This window comes from Sciurus carolinensis, chromosome 16 (genome assembly GCF_902686445.1).
Source record: "Sciurus carolinensis chromosome 16, mSciCar1.2, whole genome shotgun sequence".
NCBI classification, from domain to species: Eukaryota; Metazoa; Chordata; class Mammalia; order Rodentia; family Sciuridae; genus Sciurus; species Sciurus carolinensis.
The window spans coordinates 51,698,255-51,717,007 of record NC_062228.1 but is presented as its reverse complement, the minus strand read 5'-3'; the positions used below and the strand labels follow the sequence as shown (position 1 = coordinate 51,717,007).

General features: G+C 49.7%; 1 protein-coding gene and 1 non-coding gene across 4 annotated transcripts in view; both read right to left on the bottom strand.

Moving 5' to 3' along the window:
• Nucleotides 1-3,722: 3,722 nt before the first annotated feature.
• Grik5 (glutamate ionotropic receptor kainate type subunit 5) overlaps nucleotides 3,723-18,753 on the bottom strand; it is a 56,037-nt gene continuing 41,006 nt past the window's right edge. For all 3 annotated transcript variants that reach the window (XM_047529419.1, XM_047529420.1, XM_047529418.1), the window contains exons 16-20: nucleotides 11,637-11,802; nucleotides 10,563-10,788; nucleotides 8,557-8,685; nucleotides 8,337-8,458; nucleotides 3,723-4,700 (exon numbers count right to left, since the gene is read on the bottom strand). In XM_047529419.1, coding sequence (XP_047385375.1) covers nucleotides 4,272-4,700; nucleotides 8,337-8,458; nucleotides 8,557-8,685; nucleotides 10,563-10,788; nucleotides 11,637-11,802 — 1,072 coding nt within the window. In that variant the 3' untranslated portion in view covers nucleotides 3,723-4,271. The remainder of the gene's footprint in view (nucleotides 4,701-8,336; nucleotides 8,459-8,556; nucleotides 8,686-10,562; nucleotides 10,789-11,636; nucleotides 11,803-18,753) is intronic.
• Nucleotides 11,968-12,040, bottom strand: Trnaa-cgc (transfer RNA alanine (anticodon CGC)). Its single transcript has one exon. It is a non-coding gene; the product is annotated as a tRNA-Ala (tRNA).

Below are 18,753 nucleotides of genomic sequence, written 5' to 3'. Positions count from 1 at the left end.
AAGGGGGGAGCGCTGTGTGGGGGCGGGGAAGGGATCCCGGAGACCCCCTCAATGTAGGGTGGGGCCTCCTAGAAGACTAAGCGCTACAGAAATCCCCTTATTGTTGGGATGTGCCACCAGGGAGAGGGAGCCGCTGAAGGGGTGGGTGCGGGGTAGGGGGGAAAGCCCAAGTGAACCACCGCAATAAGGCAGGGGCCCAGAGCACCCACTCTGCAGTGTGGCAGGGGTGGGGCTGGAGTCTGAGTGGGGTGCTATTCATGGGGAGGGTGCTGCAGGAGGGGAAACTGGAGGACACAAGAAAGCAAGGAAGACCCCAGTAGAAGAGGGGTGCTATAGATGGGGAGGAAGAGCCCTGAGACCCCCCCCTTCCCCAGTGTGTGTTTCCCCACGGCTGAGATATAGGAGATAAAACCACAGAGTACACAAGAGACACAACACAGCCAGGACACGCCAGGAGGCCCAGGAAATACCCAGCACCAGTAATGCACCACAGTCACATTCCATCACACACCAGCCTGTACCCTCACCCACAACACTACCCCTCCAACAAACAGGCTCACACAGGAAGGAAACACACGTAGAGCACACAGTTCGCAAAACCAACAAAGCACCCAAGAATCATCATCACAGCTGAAAAGCACCGTGTAGGTCCACACATCCTCAGAACGCTACATCACAGACCCGTCCTCTTCACCTGACCTTGCACCATCTCAGAGACCCACACTGTGCAACCCATGAACAAGATACACCTTTACATCACACGTGCTCAGGCCTCCAGACACATCACAGGACACAGGAGTTTTGTGGACAATGGAACCATCACGCAGCATCACACACTTTATCATACACACTGCTCCCTCATATGTCTGGGCATGAGCAAAGGTCCACAGTACAAAATTGCCAAATTGTTGCTGTGAATGACAGACAAAAAGATGCATACACTCACATGCAGCACAACAGTCACACAACACCATCCCACACACTTCTCACATATCACGTATTACAGTACCATCATGTATACCTTTGTGACACCTCCAAACACAGCCTAACACTCCTGCCCACATGCCACACCCCCATCACAGAAAGTGTGTGCACACACACAGACACACAGCCGACACCCACACCCCAGGCCTGCCACACACATGCAACACCCATCAGCCACCCCATGGGACTTGAGGAGTCATAACCTCCCACTCCCACTCCCAACACCACTTTGCTCCAAGAGGAACACCCTAGACTCTCCCTGGGGATAGAAGCAGGGGGTGTGGAGAGAGAAACACCTGACCTTGTAGCTTTCTAAGAATGGATATCCCTCCCATTTCTGAAGTGGAGATATTAGGGACACAGGCAAGGGACAAGGAGTGAGCTTGGAGTGTGGGGATGGGTGAAGGTTAAGGACCTGGTCAGGGAAATGTATAAAAGGTTGAAGGTCAGAGTAAGAGACAGAGACAGGGAGAGACAGAGTCAGAGCCTCAGAAAGATGACCTTGGACAGGTTGAGACAGGGCCAGAGAAGGAGGTAAGGAGGCTTCCCCCAGCAGTCAGAGACTCATCCCAATCCTTTTCTCTGACCTGTCCCCAGTCCCTCCTGCTGTCCCTTGTTGCCATGGTAACAGGGAGACTGACTCTGCAGCTAAAGGAGGCTGGGCCAGCAGACCAGGCTGTTGCCGTGGAGACTAGGAGCAGGGAGGAGCCACATCTTTCAACCCAGGTGCATTGCTACCAGACACCCCCTCCCCAACTCTACTCCTTCCCCAGAGAAGGAGAACTTGTTTGTCCACATTCATCCCTTCCCTCTCTTGTCATCTTGGCCTGGAGGTCCAGGCCTAGACCATGTAAGGATAGGACTGGGGAGACAGGGAAGCCTGGGAAGGTGATGGAGAACTAGATCCCAGGAGATCTACACTCTCCTGCCCTCCAGCTGGGCTGGGGGTGGCTCACCACCCCCCAGCCTACCCCAGACACAGGCTCAGGTCCCCCCTCACACACTTCATTCTCAGACACGAGCCTGGCCAGACTGATGACTGTGCATCGTGCTCCCAGCGCCAGGCTCTGCGGAAGTAGGGGGAGGGAAGACTTAGGAAGGTCACCCGGATGGAGAGGGACAGGGAAGCTCGGCATGAGAAATGGAAGGAGAGACATAAGAGGAGAAACAGACACTATCCAGAGCCAGAGCGAGACTGATACAGACAGACAGACTGAAACATAGAGATCTGCAAAGGCAGAGATGAGAAAACAGCAACAGAAATACTCAGTGAAGGTGACAGAGAGACAGGGCGACTGAGCCAGGCAGAGATAGATTTGACTAAATGAAGACACAGCGATAAAGATGGGGAGAGTCTCAGAGCAGAAACTTGGTGGGAGAGGAGGGCTCAGAAATGGGGAGACCCCCCAGAGGAGACCAGCCATATAGGATAGTGAGGGAAGAGACCGGAAATGTCTGCAATCATATTCTAGTCCCCTCGACAGAATCCAACCCAAGGGCAGAGACATTGATTAGAGTCTGTAGAAGATGTGGAGGGAACAGGGAAATGTTGGTGCTGGCCCTGAAGGGCACACATACAGCAAGTGTCTGAGACTCAGAAGGGGCCCAGCGGAGACTTGGGGGCACTGTGCGCTCGGCGTGAGGGGACTGTGTGCCGGTAGGGGGACTACTACGGAAGACAGGCGGACCCTGGATGCGAGCGTGGGCGCTGCTGTATGCCAGGCTGGCGGCCGGGTGCTGAACGGACAGCTCCCGAGCTCGCGCGGCAGCCGAACGGGCGCGTCCAGGCTCTGCCGTCTCGCGCTCTTGGACCCTCTGTCTGGTTTTCCTCACCGCTCTGGTCCCCTCCGGTCTCCAGTTAGTTTTATATGACTTCCTGTCTTTCACCCAACTCCCCATCTCATCTCTGAATTCCCTCCTCTGCCCCACCTCTCTCTCCTCCATCACAGCCTCTGTCCCTCTGTCCTCTCCCTTCCTCGCCCCTCTCTCCTACTCACCCCCCTCATGGTCTCTGTTCCACCCCTGCCTCGTCTCTTTCTCTCCCCGCCCCTTCAACTCTCCCCTTTCTGCTCGGCCTCGTTTTGGCTCTTGCTGTTTGACCTTCACTCGTCCTTTTTCAGCTGCAGTTTCCACAGAAACCTCCAGCGGGGCGGAGGAGGGCGGGGACAGGAGGCAGACCCACCCTTCTCCCTGCTCAACCAGCCCTTCAGCAACCGCCCCGCCTCCGGGATTCCTCGCTCCCCTCTTCTGGGCTGGAGAGGTACATGTTCAGCAGAAACACGGGGTCGGTCACGGACAGAAAGAGACGGCCTCAGTAAAGTACACACGCACATGATCACAAAGTCGCCGAATCACTCTGGCCTGGGCACACACTCGCCACCATAGGTGCCACCCCAAGGATTCACACAGAGAACAGCTCATTGGCCCTCCCCTCTCCAAGCCCCATCTGGTTTCTTTCTCTGTCTTCTGCTTCCCGTGTCTCCGCCTCTCCAGATCCCTGCATCTCTCCATCTGTCTCAGGGTCTCTGTCGCAGCCTCCCTCTGTCCTGAGAGAAGGTCAGTGGAGAGGAACCAGTTGCTGGGACCTGGGCTGACCTGCTGGATGCAGGCAGGGCCAAGGGTGGAGAGTGTGTAAGTGACCATCGAGGCTGTGATTCTCAGCAGACTTCCAGGGACCCAAGCCTCCAATGTCTTCCCACTCCCAGGAAATGAGAGCCGGGTATCCCCAGTTTTGGGGTTTTGTTCTTTTTTTTATTCCAACAGGGACTGAGATGTGGCAAGGGGTAGGGATGGGGGCCCAACTGACCCCCTCCCTGGGGGGGTCTCATAGAAATTCCGAGGTTTCTCCCCCAAAAAAAGAGAGAAAGAGAAGAGCGGAGGGGCGCCAGGGGACACCCATCTGTCCAGAGGCCTTCCCCACTTCCAGAAGTGTTGGAGGGCAACTTCAAGTCTTGGGGCGCCTGAGCAGTCCCAACTGTTTTCTGCCTCCGGGAATGGCCCCCCGCAGTCCCAGGCCCCTGGAGTCCTCGGTTCCTGCGCTCCTCTTCCCCGCCGCGGGGGGCGGAGTGCGGGAGTCTGTGGCGCCCCCTCGCGAGTCCACTAGGGGGCGCAGGCCGGCTCCGGAGCCCGGCCTCGGACTTCACAGGGAACCGAAGGCAAAATCGCGGCGTCGGGAGCATCGGGCCCCAAGTCCTGTATCCCTCCCGCGGCGGAAGCGGGAGCGGCGGGGGCCTGGGGCAAGCCCGTCCCTGCGATCAGTCTGGGCACCCGCCCGGCCCCGCCCGTGGTCACTCGTGCTCGGCCAGATCTCGGGGTCCGGCGGGGCCCGGCCGCGGCCGTGGAGGACTGGTGGCCTCAGTGGGGGCGCCCAGGCTACGCGACGTCGCTCCGGCCCCTGAGGCCCGCAGCGCCTGGATGCGCCTGCACTCCTGGCAGACACGCACGTGCGTGCAGGGTGTGGGGGCCAGGGGTCGGGGCCCGCCTGGGGGCCCCGGGTCGTCCAGGAGGCGCTGCGGGCCTCCGTGCGCGCCGCCCGCATCCCCACCCGCGCCGGCCGAGTAGAGCTTGCCGTTGCTGAGCCGCATCTCACGGACCGCGCGCAGCGACAGCAGGGCCCGGCTCGGGCCGCCTGGGCGTCGGCGCCGGCGGGAACGCGACGTCTTGCGGCAAGAAACGGCGTGGCGCAGCTCCTGCAGCATCTCCTGGCACACCGACACCTGGGGACAGCGCAGGGCGGTCACCCTCCAGAGTGCTCCTCACCATCCTTCCCCTGGTTTCAACATCCCCAGCCCACTTCTCCCGCGTATCCCTACTCCTCTTCTCCTTTCCCATATGTACATCCTCAGCATTCTCTCGGCGCCCCCAGTCTTTTCTACAGCTCTTTCTTTCGTCTTCACTTCCCATTCTCTTCACCTGGTCCTTCGTTTCCTGTTTAGTCTCTTCCTCTCTCACATCTCCCATCTTCCTTGGGTTTATCCCTGAGCCTGCCCTTCACCTCCTATTTAGGCTCCTGTCATTCGTCTCGTCTCTAGTATTTCTGATGGCCCCTAGTCCTTCCCTCCTCCTGTTTCCCATCTTTTATTGACAGGGCAAGCCATGTTAACTGAGTGCCGCTGTGTGCCAGTCACTGTCCTGGACACAGCAGAGAATAAAACAGAAGTCCCAGTCCTCATGGAGGTTACAGTCAAGTAGGCAGAGAGAAAATAACAAATATGTTAGATGGTGATGAGTGCTTTGTAGAAAAGTTAAGTAGGGAGGAGAGGTAGGTAGTGTGGCTGGGGAGTGACATAGGTCAGAGTGGCTGGAATGGGGCATGCAAGGGGAAGAGAGGGAGGAGGTGAAGAACAGGCCAGCTCCCTAAGGCCTGTTGGCCATTGGAAGGCTTTTGCCATCTGACCCCCAAGTTTGAGCAGAGGACTGATTTTTTTTTTTTTTTTTTTTTTTTTTTTTTTTTTTTTGCGGTACTGGGGATCGAACTCAGGGCCTTGTGCTTTCGAGGCAAGCACTCTACCAGCTGAACTATCTCCCCAGCCCACTGATGGGTTTTTATAGAATCACTTGAGCTTTGTTAAAGAGTGGGCTTCAGGGAGGCCAAGGGCAAGAGCAGGGAACCCATTTAGAAGGCTACTGCAATAACCCAGGCAGGAGGTGGTGTCAGCTAGACCAAAGTGGTGTGAGAGGGCTGGATTCTGGGTATATTGTGACAGCAGCGGAGACAAAGGGATTTGCTGAGATGGTAAAAGAGAGCAAGGAGTTAACAGCTTCATGTACTTTTGGCCTGAACAACTGGAAGGCTGGCATTGCCTGGTGGGTGTTCAGGAACTCAGTGGTGGGCACATAACCTTATGCATATATAATCAGATGTCCATGTGGAGATGTCAGGTATGGAGCTGAATTTACAAACTCTGGGCGCAGGGAAATACACGCCTGGGGGTTAAGGGAGGCAATCTCTAAGATTCTACCTCCCCAAGTCATGTCCTCATGTAATCCTCTCTGAAACTGTATTAGGGTTGGTCTGTGTGACCAACAGAATTGGTCATCTGACATTTTCCCTCCTTGCCCTCTCTTGGATCACCTGCCTTGGGGAATGTCAGCTGCCATGGCATGAGGACATGGAGAGGTCATCGTTCAAGAAACTAAGGCATCCTGCCAACTGCCACTGACTATATTCATTGGGTTGTTTTTTTTTTTTTTTTTTTTTTCCCCTTATGTCTTAGGATGTTTTGACATCTTCAAAATCTTACAGGCTGGGGAGGGACTAACTCTCCCACAACTAGCCAAATCTTAGATAGCAAAGGACTCCTCTGCTTATCAGATGCACAGCAAGAAATATTGAGTCTATTCATACCCCAACTCACCCCTTTTACCTAATTTCATACACCACCAATATTTACCCTGCCTAAATCATTCCAGGCCAGGTACAAGACAACTAGAGACAGCCCCTGTAGTCCAGAATCCACTGACATTATTCAAAGTAGCCGGTCCTAAACTATATACTCTGCCTGCCTGCCTTGCCTTGTCCAAGGGAACTGCAGGAGAAGTGAGGGCCTAGTCTTTCCCCTCCCGGTGGCTTCTACTTCCTGACCAAATCTGGTGCTTTCCCTATGGCCCTGTGTGATTCCTGCCTCTCTTCTCAGGAAACATAACAATCTTCTCTCTTCTCTCTTTTCTCTTCTCCCCTCCCTCTCTCAGTTTTGGGGATTGAACCCAGGGACACTTTGCTACCGAGCTATATCCCCACCCCTTTTGATGAGACTGGTCCCCAACTTGTGATTCTTCTGCTTCGGCCTCCCTAGTCCCTCAGATTACAGGCATGGATCACTGCTCTTGGCTAAGAATCTCCTTTTGGTGGCACTGGTCTATCTGTTTTCACTCAGTCCTCTCCATAAATGAAAATCATGGATATATTTGAGACAGTGAGCATCTTGGAAGTGGACCCTGCAGCCCCCATCAAGCCTTCAGACCCCAGCAGCCCTGGCCAACTTCAAGACTGTGACCTCACCAAAGACCCAGGTGGTAGAACCACCCCACTAAGCTCTTGCCTGATTCTTGGCCCCAGAAACTGCAAGTTGATAGAAGTTTTCTGTTTTAACCTATAGAGGTATTATGGTGGCAATGGATAACTAGTATAGAAATCATCAGCACACGGAAAGTTTTAAGAGTTATTCCTGGGACCTCCAAGGACATGGAGAAAATTAGAGAGGAGAAGCAGCTGAGGACCAAGCCCTGGGATCCCCCAACAAAGGCTGGGGAGAAACGAACCCAACAAAGCAGCTTAGGAGAATGGCCTGAGAGGTAGGAGGAAAACAAGGGACCAGCAGAGAGGAAAGGGTGCTGAGGAAGAGTGGGCTGTGCTGAAGCCTGCTGCTGCCCCAGGCAGATGAGGCCTGAGACAGGCACCGGATTCAGGTGAGGAAGTCACTCATGACAAGAGTGGAGATGCAGGGACAGAATCTGGGCCCAAGAGTGAATAGGTAGAGAGAAGTTGGAAAGAGGAGGGAGATGCAACCCTCTTAAGGCTGAACAGGAAAGGACAGAGATCTGGTGGTGGCTGGAAGGAGAAGTGGGGTCAAGACAGGACTTCGTTAAGATGGGAGGAGTGACGGCACATTTGTATGCTGACTGCTGATCCAATAAAGAGAAGACGCTGACTAGGCAATGCAGGAGGAAAGGCCTGGGGATAGAGAGACTCGGTAGTGCTTGCCTTGCACTGGAGGGTGTTCTTGGGAAGGCAAGGGGGTGATCTGGGCATAGGTGGAGGCTGCCTTCAGAGGAGTAGAGAAAGTCGGGGGCTGGATTCAGGGTTGAAGCTCTGGGGAGTGCCTGTAAGATCAGCGGCTGGGAGTGAGGAGTGGAGGAGGATCTGGAGGCTGGCAGAGCAAGGGAAAGGAGGGACTAACAGTTTGGGATGTGGGAACAAGAATGGGTCTGGAACAGTAGAGGTGTCACGCAGCAGCACCCAGGGCCTCTGGAAGTAAAGATCCTGACTGCAGTGTGAGACTGGTCAGCAAGCCTGCATTCTCACGCCTTGTCTCTCCTCTAAGTTTTTCTTGCTTTATGGCCTCTGTGGCTCCCCCACTTTTCTCCCCCTTGCCTTCTTTCCCTGCATCTTTATCTCTTTCTGGGCTCTCTTCCTTCTGTCCTTATTACCTCTGGCCACTCTGTCTCCTTGCCTGCTCTCTCACCTCTCCTGGGACCTCCCTAACCCCAGGAGTCTCTCCAGGTCCCTCCTCACCTGCTACATTCCTCCTGCCCCTTCTCCAGCTCCCCACCACCCACCAGGTGGCTTCCAATGCCACAGCCTTCCCAGGCCCCAGCCTCGGGGTCCCATGCTTCATGCCCCACTTCCTCACCTCCTCAGACTCTGCTGACCTCCTCGTAGACCAGATGAATTCCATGACCGCCACGAAGACAGCAATGATGAGGCCACAGATGAGCACGACGAAAATGCCACCAATGTTCTCCATGCCCAGACCTGGGGGTTGGGGGAGAGCCACAGGGTGGGGGGCCATGTGGGTATGGGGCTGCGAGGAGGTCCGCAGGACGGACATGCCGCACAGAGGGGTGGCTGACCTTTAGCTCGATGGTCCTCCTCCTTGGGGCACCGGCCTCCCTCCCACCACTTGCGCTTCAGGATCTCTAGTCGGTTGTTCTCCTGGAGCTGCAGGATGGCCAGCGTGATCTCATCCCGAAATGGGGAGCCTGGGCGGGGCACATGAGAAGGGACTAGCTGGCAAGGCCCTGGGGCTCTGCCTGCCCCCAACCCCAAGTGTCTCCTCACCCTGGCCTCCTTCAGTCCCTGATGCTGCTCAGGGTCTTCCCTGTGGCCTCCACCCACACCTGCCCAGATTCTTCCCAACACGGCAGCCAGGAGTGAGTTTTGGGAGCAGTCGATCGGACCTCTCTTGCTGAACCCTCTTCCGTGGCTTGCCCCACTGCTGCTCCAACAAGGTCCCTCCCTTTGCCTACAGAGCGCGTTCTCAGTCACTTTCAGGTACCCCTGCCCAGGGTTCTCTCAGACCCAGCCACGGTAGCCTCCTGGCAAGTTCCAAAGGTGCCTAGCAAAGTCCCACCTTAGGACCTTTGACTCTGCCTGGAAAGTTCCTTCCCTCACTTCACTCAGGTCTCTGCTCACATGCTGGCTCCTCAGGGTCTATTCTGACCACTTTACTTAAAATGGAACCAAGAACCCCTCCCCGTCAGTCTCTTCCCCTCAATTTTCAGCTAGGACACTTGTCACCACCTAATGTCATATGACACAGTGATTACATGTTTATGGTCTCTGCTGCCTACTGCCCTAGTGGAAGTTAGGAGGGACTGGGGTGCTTGGCATCTTCTGTTTCCCAGCATCTAGCACAGGGTCTGGCCCCTGTGAGGGCACCAGACCAATCAGCTGAGTGAATGGATCCCCATCCTCCCCTCCCCTCTGCAGCACCCTCTCCTCACCCTCGTGTACTCTCCTTGAGCCTTCCTTGGACCTCAAACACCCCATATGTCCTGTTCTGTATGCGCTCCTTCATTTACTAAGATACTCATAGAACATCTATCACATGCCAGGAAGTAGGGATATGGTGAATAGAGGTAATTAATGTTTATTAGGCACCTACTATGTACCAGATCCTAGGTTTGCAGAATTTTATCCAAGCCTCGCAGTGACCCTGTGAAGCAGACATTACCACCTGAAGCAGGTATTTCTGAATGAGGTGATGCTCTTGCCTTGGGTCATGTACTAAAATAGGGTGGACAGTGGGATCTAAACCCAGGTTGGTGTAACACTAAAGCCTGTCCCCAAGGCACCAGGCTACACTGCTTCTCTGGCACAGCACCAACTCTTCTGCAAAAATGCTTAGAATTGGGTAATTTCTGTGCAGTTACAGGTAACTAATGTATGCACATCAGCTTACACATGATTTTAAAAGCCAAAATGGCAACATTTGGAGACAAATCAGTGGTAGGGTTCCAGCACTGAGTCCTGGAAAAGCATGTCCTGAACTGAAGAATAAATTGGCACAATAAGTCCCCCTGGAAGGTTCATCCTCCCTCCCTCCCCCATTCTTTCTTCCTCCCTCCCCTATCCAGCCATCTATCTATCCTTCCTTCCTTCCTTCCATTTACTTACAAACCTACCTTCCTTCCTTCCTTTCTTCCATCCATCCATCCATCCATCCATCCATCCATATTTCATCTTCTGAGCACCTGCCTGAGCCAAACTGTAGGCTTTGGTGCAGAGAATGTGAAGCAAATAAAATCTTCTCCTTCAAGGGCCCCTTAGGCCAATGAGGAAAGGCAGCAAGCCTCACAGCCCTCATGTACTGAGTTGTATAGCAAAACCTCACTGGAGTCTCTCATCAGCCCTTGGAGGCTAGACCTGATTGTTCCTGGGCCCTTCTTTGCAGGCTGAGGGTGCAGAGGCACAGGAAGGTGATGACACCTGCCCAAAGCCACACAGCCAGAAGAGTACACGCAGAACTCTCAGCCAGCTTCAGGGGGCCCTGGCCCCCGTCCCAGGCCTGCACACATATCTTGGTTGCAGACACAAAGGGCCCTTGCTCCATTCCACACCCTTGCTGCAGCCATACCCAGCGGCATGCCGATGCCGTAGCCCTTGGTGTCGAGGAGGCCCCCGATCTGGGTGAGGTTGCAGTTGAGGCGGCGGTGGTATTCATTCATGGTGGACTCAAGCAGGAAGGCATAGCGGGAGTTGAGGACGCGGGCGATGCCCTCTTCTGTGCTCTTGACGAACACGCTGGGCTGCTTGGACTGCATGTAGTTCCACATACGCTGGTACGTCTGGTACCGGGAATTCTGGGCAGAGGAAGCACAAGGGGGAGATGGGTGAGGGTCTCTCTACTCCCCTCCTTTCTCAAGCCCTGTACCCTGCCCTCCAGGATGTCTCCCTCAATCTGAGAGAGTGGGGAGATGAGATGAAGACAGAAAGAGTCAAAGAGAAGATAGAGACCAGACAAATTGTCCAAGGCCAGGTCCAAATCATCCCAGTGCCTCACAGGCTGCCTCAGCCCTCATGGCTCAGCAACCTTCCAGAACCACTCCTGTCTCCTGTCCCCTAATCCTCCAGCCAGTGGCCCCACCCAGCTTCAGCCTCCCCCAGACCACTTGTCTACCCCAACCTGACCCAAGGGAAATGTCCAACTCTAAACTGTCACCCCTTTCTCCCCTCTGCCTATGGGCAGGGTCCAAACTAAGTGCTCTCCCTGGCCTCTGAGGTCTTTGAGTCTCTAACGCAAACCTCCTTGCCAGGAGGTTTTTTTTTTCTTTTCTTTTCTTTCACCCCGAATACATAGGGACAAGCTCTTCCCACTTTCAGGGCCCTCTTTCCTCTCTGTTGGATGACGTTTCCAGTTCCGACTCTTCTAGCAGCTCTTTGACCCTGCTTGTCCTCTACTGTATGGCACTGATTCAACATTAGATCCCACATCTGCCTCCTCATCCCCATTCCAGGTCCCTCGCCAGACAGCAGCACTCCCCAGAGAGCGCGAGTGTGTCCTTTGTTCCCCTTTTGTCGCGAGTGTGCCCCCCCGACTGTCACTGATCATCAGTCCCTTTGATCCAGGAGGTCCTGCCCAGCTCCACTCAGAGATGCTATGCAGGGCAGAGACCCCAACACCAAGCCCGGAGGTTCCGAGTGGCCCCACCTGGAAGAAGGTCATGGTGGAGCCAGCGTGTATGGTGCCGTACTCAATGTTGGTCTGATCTGCCAGGTCATCAGCTGACTCCACAGGCACCTCCATGCGCTGCACGGTGAGGAAGGCGGCCAGGTTGGCCGTGTAGGAGGAGATGATGATCAAGGTGAAGGCCCACCTGAGGGGTGGGAGGGATGAGCTGCAGGCTGGAGCCATTCCTGCCACTTTGACCTGTGACCATGTGCTCCATTAGTGGTACCTCCCACCCCAACAGTGACCCCGACATTCAACAGGCTGACTGCTGACTAGTGGACAGGTTAGGAGTGTGGATTGCTTTTTTGGGCGGGGATGCTGGGGATTGAACCCAGGGCCTTGTGCATGCGAGGCAAGCACTCTACCAACTGAGCTATATCCCCAGCCCAGGAGTGTGGATTTTGAAGCCAGACTCGCTGGGTTTAAATATTGATTCCAGAGACTTCTATATCCAGGTATAAGAGAGTAAGACTGTCTAGAAATACTCTCTCACCATAAACAACTAGAAAACTGTACAGAATATAGGAAATGATGACAGAGAACAAAAGGCATCTCAGGGCTGCGATCCCTGAGAAAAGAGAAATGAAGTGAGAAATCATCATGTAGGCCGCCCAGTGGATTTAATTTATACGCTGCAGCACCTAGAAGGGAAACCCAAATGGTCCAGCAATCCTGCAGAGTTGTGGAGATGGGGGTGGGGGAGCAAGGTGGCTGGAATTTGTGAGACAGAATACTTAAGAGCAGGGAACTGCACAGAGAGAAAGATCCAAAGACCTGGGGTCCCCTTGAGTCTGTGGCTGAATATCAGTCTGTAAGTGCATGGGATGAAACTCTGTGGGGTCAGACAAGAACAAATTTCAAGGGGAAAATGATTCCCAGAGTTCCCACAGGGCTGGAAATTGCTTGAACTCCTTCCAGCCAGAGTAAAGATCTCATTGAATATGTGAGATATTCAGTAGAGAACACAAAATGCACCATATTGGAAACAGGGTTATATGAGCCCTAAAGACCTATCCTAAAAGAGCTTCAGTATAGACCTGGAAGGATCAAAATTCACAAGTAATTTAATTGCCAGAAAAAGTCCAAGACTCTTTTGATGTTTTTGTTTGTTTTTGTGGTGCTAGATATACACTCCATCACTGAGCTATACAAGACTGGGTAATGTAAACAATGTAAAATTCACGATGTCTGTTATCTATTTTTTAAAAATGATCAGATATATAAAGGTGCAGGAAAATGTGACTCAAAACCAAAAGAAAAATCACTCAACTGAAATAGATTCAGAATGCTCAGAGATGATGAAAAAGGCAGATAAGGACATTAAAATAGCTATTATAAATACACCCAGAATGCTCAAGAATATAAAAAACATGAACACAATGAGGGGAGAAATGGAAGATATGAAAAAGAGGCAAAGGGAACTTCTAGGGATGAAATACATGATATCTGAAAGGAAAATTTTGCTGGAAGGGGTTACGAAGATTAGACACTGTAACAGAAAAGATCAGGGAAATGAAAGATAGCAGTAGAATCCACCCAAAACAAAGTAGAGAGGAAAATGACTACAAGTGAGCAGAGAGCCTCAGTGGCCTCAAGTGTCCACATAGATGTGACTGGCAGCCCAGAGAGGAGAGAAAAGGGTGACAGAAAAAAACTTTGAAGAAGTAATGGTTAAAAATTTTTCAAGTTTGACAAAAACTATAATCTTTCAGAGCCAAGAAGTTCAATAAACCCCTAGTTGTATAAACACATTTATATATAAAACACACCAGGGCACATTGTAATTAATGGCAGAAAACCAGCAATAAAGAAAAAAGCTTAAAAGCTGCCAGAATAGAGGAGAGAGAGAGAGAGAGAGAGAGAGGAGAGAGAGAGAGGAGAGAGAGAGAGAGAGAGAGAAATGTAGAGCACATTACACATAAAGAAGTAAAAAAGAAGTAAAGATAATAGCCTCAAGAGACTTCTTGTCAGAAAATATTCAAGTCAAAAGACAAGGCAACAGCATGCTGAAAGAAACATCAAAACAAAACTGTCAACCTAGAATTCCAAATCCAATAAAAACATCCTTCAGCTGCGAGAGTTAATTACCAGCAGACCTGCACTTTCAGAAATGTTAAAAGTTCTTCAAGTAAAAGTAAAATAACACTGGATGGGCATGTGGATGCATAAGAAGGAATGAAAAATACAAGAAATGGTAGATAGGAGAGTAAATATAAAAGGCATATTCCCCATTGGATTTTTTTTCCTTTTTTTTGTGGTGCTGGGGATGAAATCCAAGGTCTCATGCATTCTAGGCAGATGCTCTTCCAGTGAGCTATACCTACAAGCCCTAAAAACTTTTTAAAAAGACGCTTACTATTTAAAACACACACATACATGCCCCTAGTATAGTGTGGGGTTCATAAGACATGCAGAAGTAATATAAATGATACAAGCCAGAAGATGGGGGATGAAATGAATATATACTGTTGCAAGGGTCTTACATCTTATGTGAAATGGTATGTTACTTGCTTTTTTTTTTTTTTTTTTTTTTTTGGTACTGAGGATTGAACCGAGGAGCTTAACCACTGAGTCACATGCCCTGCCTTTTTATTTTTTATTTTGAGACAGGGATTTGCTAAGTTGCTCAGGGCTTCACTCAGTTGCTGAGGCTGACTTTGAACTTGTGATCCTCCTCCCTCAGCCTCCCAAGTTGCTGGGATTATAAGCATGCAACACTGTGCCCAGTTTGAAAACATTTTTTAATAAATTAAAGATGCATATTGTAAACCTAGGGCAATCACTAAAAAAAATAAAAGAAGTATATTTATTTGACAAGTCAATGGTGAAAATAAACAGAATTCTAAAGATCTCAATAAATTTTAAAAAGGGCAGGAAATGAGGGAAAAGGGAACACAGAACAAATGGGACAAATAATAAGCTGGCAATTATTTTGCAATACTGGAGGCTGAAACCAGGGGTGCTCTACTACTGAGCTACATTCCCAGCCCTTTTTATTTTTACTTTTTATTTTCAGACAAGGGCCTCACTAAGTTCAAGGTTGGCCTCCTGCCTCAGCCTCCACAGTAGCTGGAATTACAGGTATGCACCACTGCCCACAGGTTAATCCTGGCCCACTGCTGTTTCTGTACAGCCCACAAACTAAGAATGATTTTCACATTTTTAAATAACTAAGAAAAAAAAAAAAAAGGACAAGTAATACTTTCTGACACCTAATTTATATAATATTCAAATTTTAGTGTCTGAAGCTATAGTTATTTATTTTTATTTATTTACTTATTGTGGTACTGGATATTGAACCCAGGGACACTCCACCACTGAGTTACACCTCCGGTCCTTTTAAATTAATTATTAATTAATAATTTTAATTTTTAATTATTTTTTTAGCCAGGGTCTTGCTAAATTCCAAGGTTGACCTTGAATGCAGTCCTCTTGCCTCTACCTCCCAAGTCACTGGAATTAACAGGTGTGCACCACATGCCCAGCAATATCTATAAAGTTTTACTGGAACACAGTCACATTCATTCATTCATTTATATTTTACCTATGGCTGCTTTCGTACTCCAATGGCAGAGTTGAGTGGTTATGACAAAGATCATTTGACTGCCAAAATTAAAAAATACTATCTGACACAATACGGCAAAAGTTTGCCAACCCCCCTTTCAAGGCCTAAGAACAGTCAATCTTCTGTATCTGTGGGTTCTACATCTGCAGATTCAACCAACCACAGATGGAAAATATTTTTGGGAAAAAAAACTGTACTGAGTATGTGCATATTTTTTCTTGTCATTATTCCCTATACAATATAAAAATGATTTAAAGTTGGGCTGGGATTGTAGCTCAGTGGCAGAGCACTTGCCTAGCACGTAGGAGGCATTGGGTTGGATCCTTAGTACCACATAGAAATAAATAAATAGAATAAAGGCATGCTGTCCATCTACAACTACAAAAAAATTTTTTTAAGTATATGAGAGGATGTATAAAAGTTATATACAAATGTTACACCATTTTTATATAGTAGACTTGAGCATCATGAATTTTTGGTATTTGCGGAGGGTCCCAGGACCAATCCCCACAAACACTGAAGGACAATGTATGTGCTGTTTACATACAGAAACACAATGTATGTGCTGTTTACAGAAACACATTTAAATATAATGATACAAGCAGGTTGAGAACAAAAGGATAGGAAAAAGACATATCACGTAAACACTAAGCATCAGAAGACTGGAGTACCCTTATTAACATTGAACAAATTTGACTTCATGTTACTGGAGACTGAATCCAGGGGTGCTCTGTCACTGAGTTATGGTCCCATTCATTTTTAAATTTTAATTCAATTTTTTATTTGGGTTATTTACTTATTTTAATTTTGAGGATTTTGTTTTGTTTTGTTTTTAGTTGTCTTAAGTTGCCCAGGCTGGCCTTGAACTTGCAATCCTCCTGCTTCAATCTCTGAGTTGCTAGGATTATAGGCATGTGCCACCATGCCCAGCATGTAAAGTTACCTTCAGAAAGAGGAATAATACCAGGAATAAGAAGAGACATGATATAATGACAAAGCATCAATTCATCAAGAGGACATAGCAATCCTAAACATTTATGTACCTAATTTCAGAGCTTCAAAACTTATGAAGAAAAATGGATAGAACTGAAAAGAGAAATAGATAATTTCTCCAATTACAGGTGGAGATTCCAACACTCTCCTCTCAGTCACTGATAGGACAAGTAGAAAAGCAGACAGGAAAGCAGTAAGCACCCAGAAGCCTTGAATAATGCCATCGACCACTGGCCCTCACTGACATTTACCCACCAACAGGAGAATACACATAGAACCTCCACCAGGACAGACCATTTGCTGAGACGTAAAACAAGTCTCAGTAATTTTAAAAGGATTCAAGTTCTATAGAGTGTGTTCTCTGATCACAATGGAACTAAAGTAGAAATCAATAATAGAAAGCTCTTCGGAAAATCCCCAAATCCTGGCTCCAGTGGTATGACCTTGAAATCGTGTGTCAGTTTCCTCACCTGTGAAGTAAGTACAGCTGCGAGCCGTTCCTCACAGGGTTTTGGGGGGAGCGAGCGAATCTGGCACACTGAATCTTCGAGCGTTTGCTCTTATTGTCTTGGTGACACAAGACTGACTTGGGGGAAGAGGCACCCATGGGCCTGGTTGCAGGACCCCATTTTTATTATCCTGGCCCCCTTTGTCTGCCCTCTGAGCAAGCAACAGGGGCCACCCAGATCCAAGGGGCCTGAAGACAGATACCAGATGGAGAGGCTGAGAGGGCCTCCCAAGACCCACTCCCATCCCTGGCAGATAACAATGAAAACAGCAGCTGTCCTTTACCTGTCCCATGTGCAAAGAAAGCACTGTGTGAGACCCTGGGGTGGGGAGTACAGTGGGGGGTTGACAGAGGGATGAATGATATAATACAGCCTCCTGAAAAATAAAACCCGACCCCAACACACAAGACCCAGGAACTGACACAACCTCTCATAAACCAAGTATCTCCAAACCCAATCATGGGTCAATGTTGTCATTCACTCATTTAAAACAAAATTAACTAGTGACTAGAGGTACATGCCTGTAATCCCAGCAACTCAGGAGGCTGAGGCTGGAGGATTGCAAGTTAGAGGCCAGCTTCAGCAACTTAGTGAGGCCCTAAGAAACTTAGTGAGAACTGTCTCAAAATAAAAAAATAAAAAGAACTGGGATGTAGCTCAATGGTAAAGTGTTCTGGGTTCAATCACAGTAAAAAAACAAACCAAAACAATAACAACAAAAACGGTGCCTGGGGCTGGGGAGATAGCTCAGTTGGTAGAGTGCTCGCCTTGCAAGCACAAGGCCCTGGGTTCGATCCCCAGCACCGCAAAAAAACAACAACAACAACAAAAAAAACGGTGCCTGTACACACCAGGCACCACTCCAGCCCTTGAGGACACTGGCTGGCTGGCTGGTGGTGGTGATGGGGTGGAGGGTGAGAGCAAAGGGGACACAGATGGTGAGTTGGACTTGGGAGCAAAAACACAAACTCTGTTTTGAACAATGAGTTTGGGGATGCCTGTCAGTACCCAAGAGGTGCAGCCCAAGCGGGGAAGATACATGAGAGGCCTGAGAGGAGGAGTTCAGAAGTACCCATCTGGATAGCAAGAGAAACCAGGCCATGGGTGAGATGGCCTCTGACCCCTAAGGTCAAGAGTGGTGGTCTCTGGCTGAGGTGCATGGGAAGTGTATGGAGAGAGTGTTTGGCAAAGTGTGGGGATACTCTGCTGGTCGGGGGGTTCCAGGGGGTGGCAAGTGTCTGACCATGCTCAGCTCAGTCTGAACAAGAGAGAAAATCCAGACATGAGTATCTAAGCCTGCCTCCTTGATATAAAAGAACCACATATTTTTTGCAGTTAGAATATAAACTGAAATCTCCAAGAATGCATCTTTTGTTCAGATTGAGAAACAACTGGATGTTGCTTTGTTTGGCACTCTGCCAAGAACTCTTCACCATTTTGGGAAATCATGTCTCAGACAAACTGTTCCATTTGTGTTTGAGTTCTGGAGTTGGGAGGCTTGGATCAGTTGCATTAGCAAACTCTCTTATTCATGGCAATTCATATTTGCCACATTAATGCACCAACTATTTCCACATCAAATATCAAGGGTTGACAAAATTCTAATAGTCAACCTTACTCTTCATCACTCCAAACTATTCCTTACAAGTAAGATGCCACCTAATCAGGCATTCTGTTCTCTGGTGTGGTGACATCCAAAAATTTACATATTGCCATCATATTATTTTATTAGAAATCACTTTCTTTTTTCCTTCATATTGTAATTAGGGTATTATATTTATTTATTTATTTTAAATTATGCCTGTTGGTAGACATATTACCCTCAAATTTCAGGGTAGAAAAGGAAGTTTGAAGGAATAGTTGTTATAAAAAGAAGGCACTGAGTCTTCAAGGACTGAACCATTGCTGGTGTGGGGTGAGAAGCCCATTTGAGGAACGGACAAGAGCAAAGGGAATCCACGACAAAATGAAGTTGAGGACCAAAGTGGCCAGGGGAAACCAGAAGACGTGGCAGCCCAGAAGCAAGGAC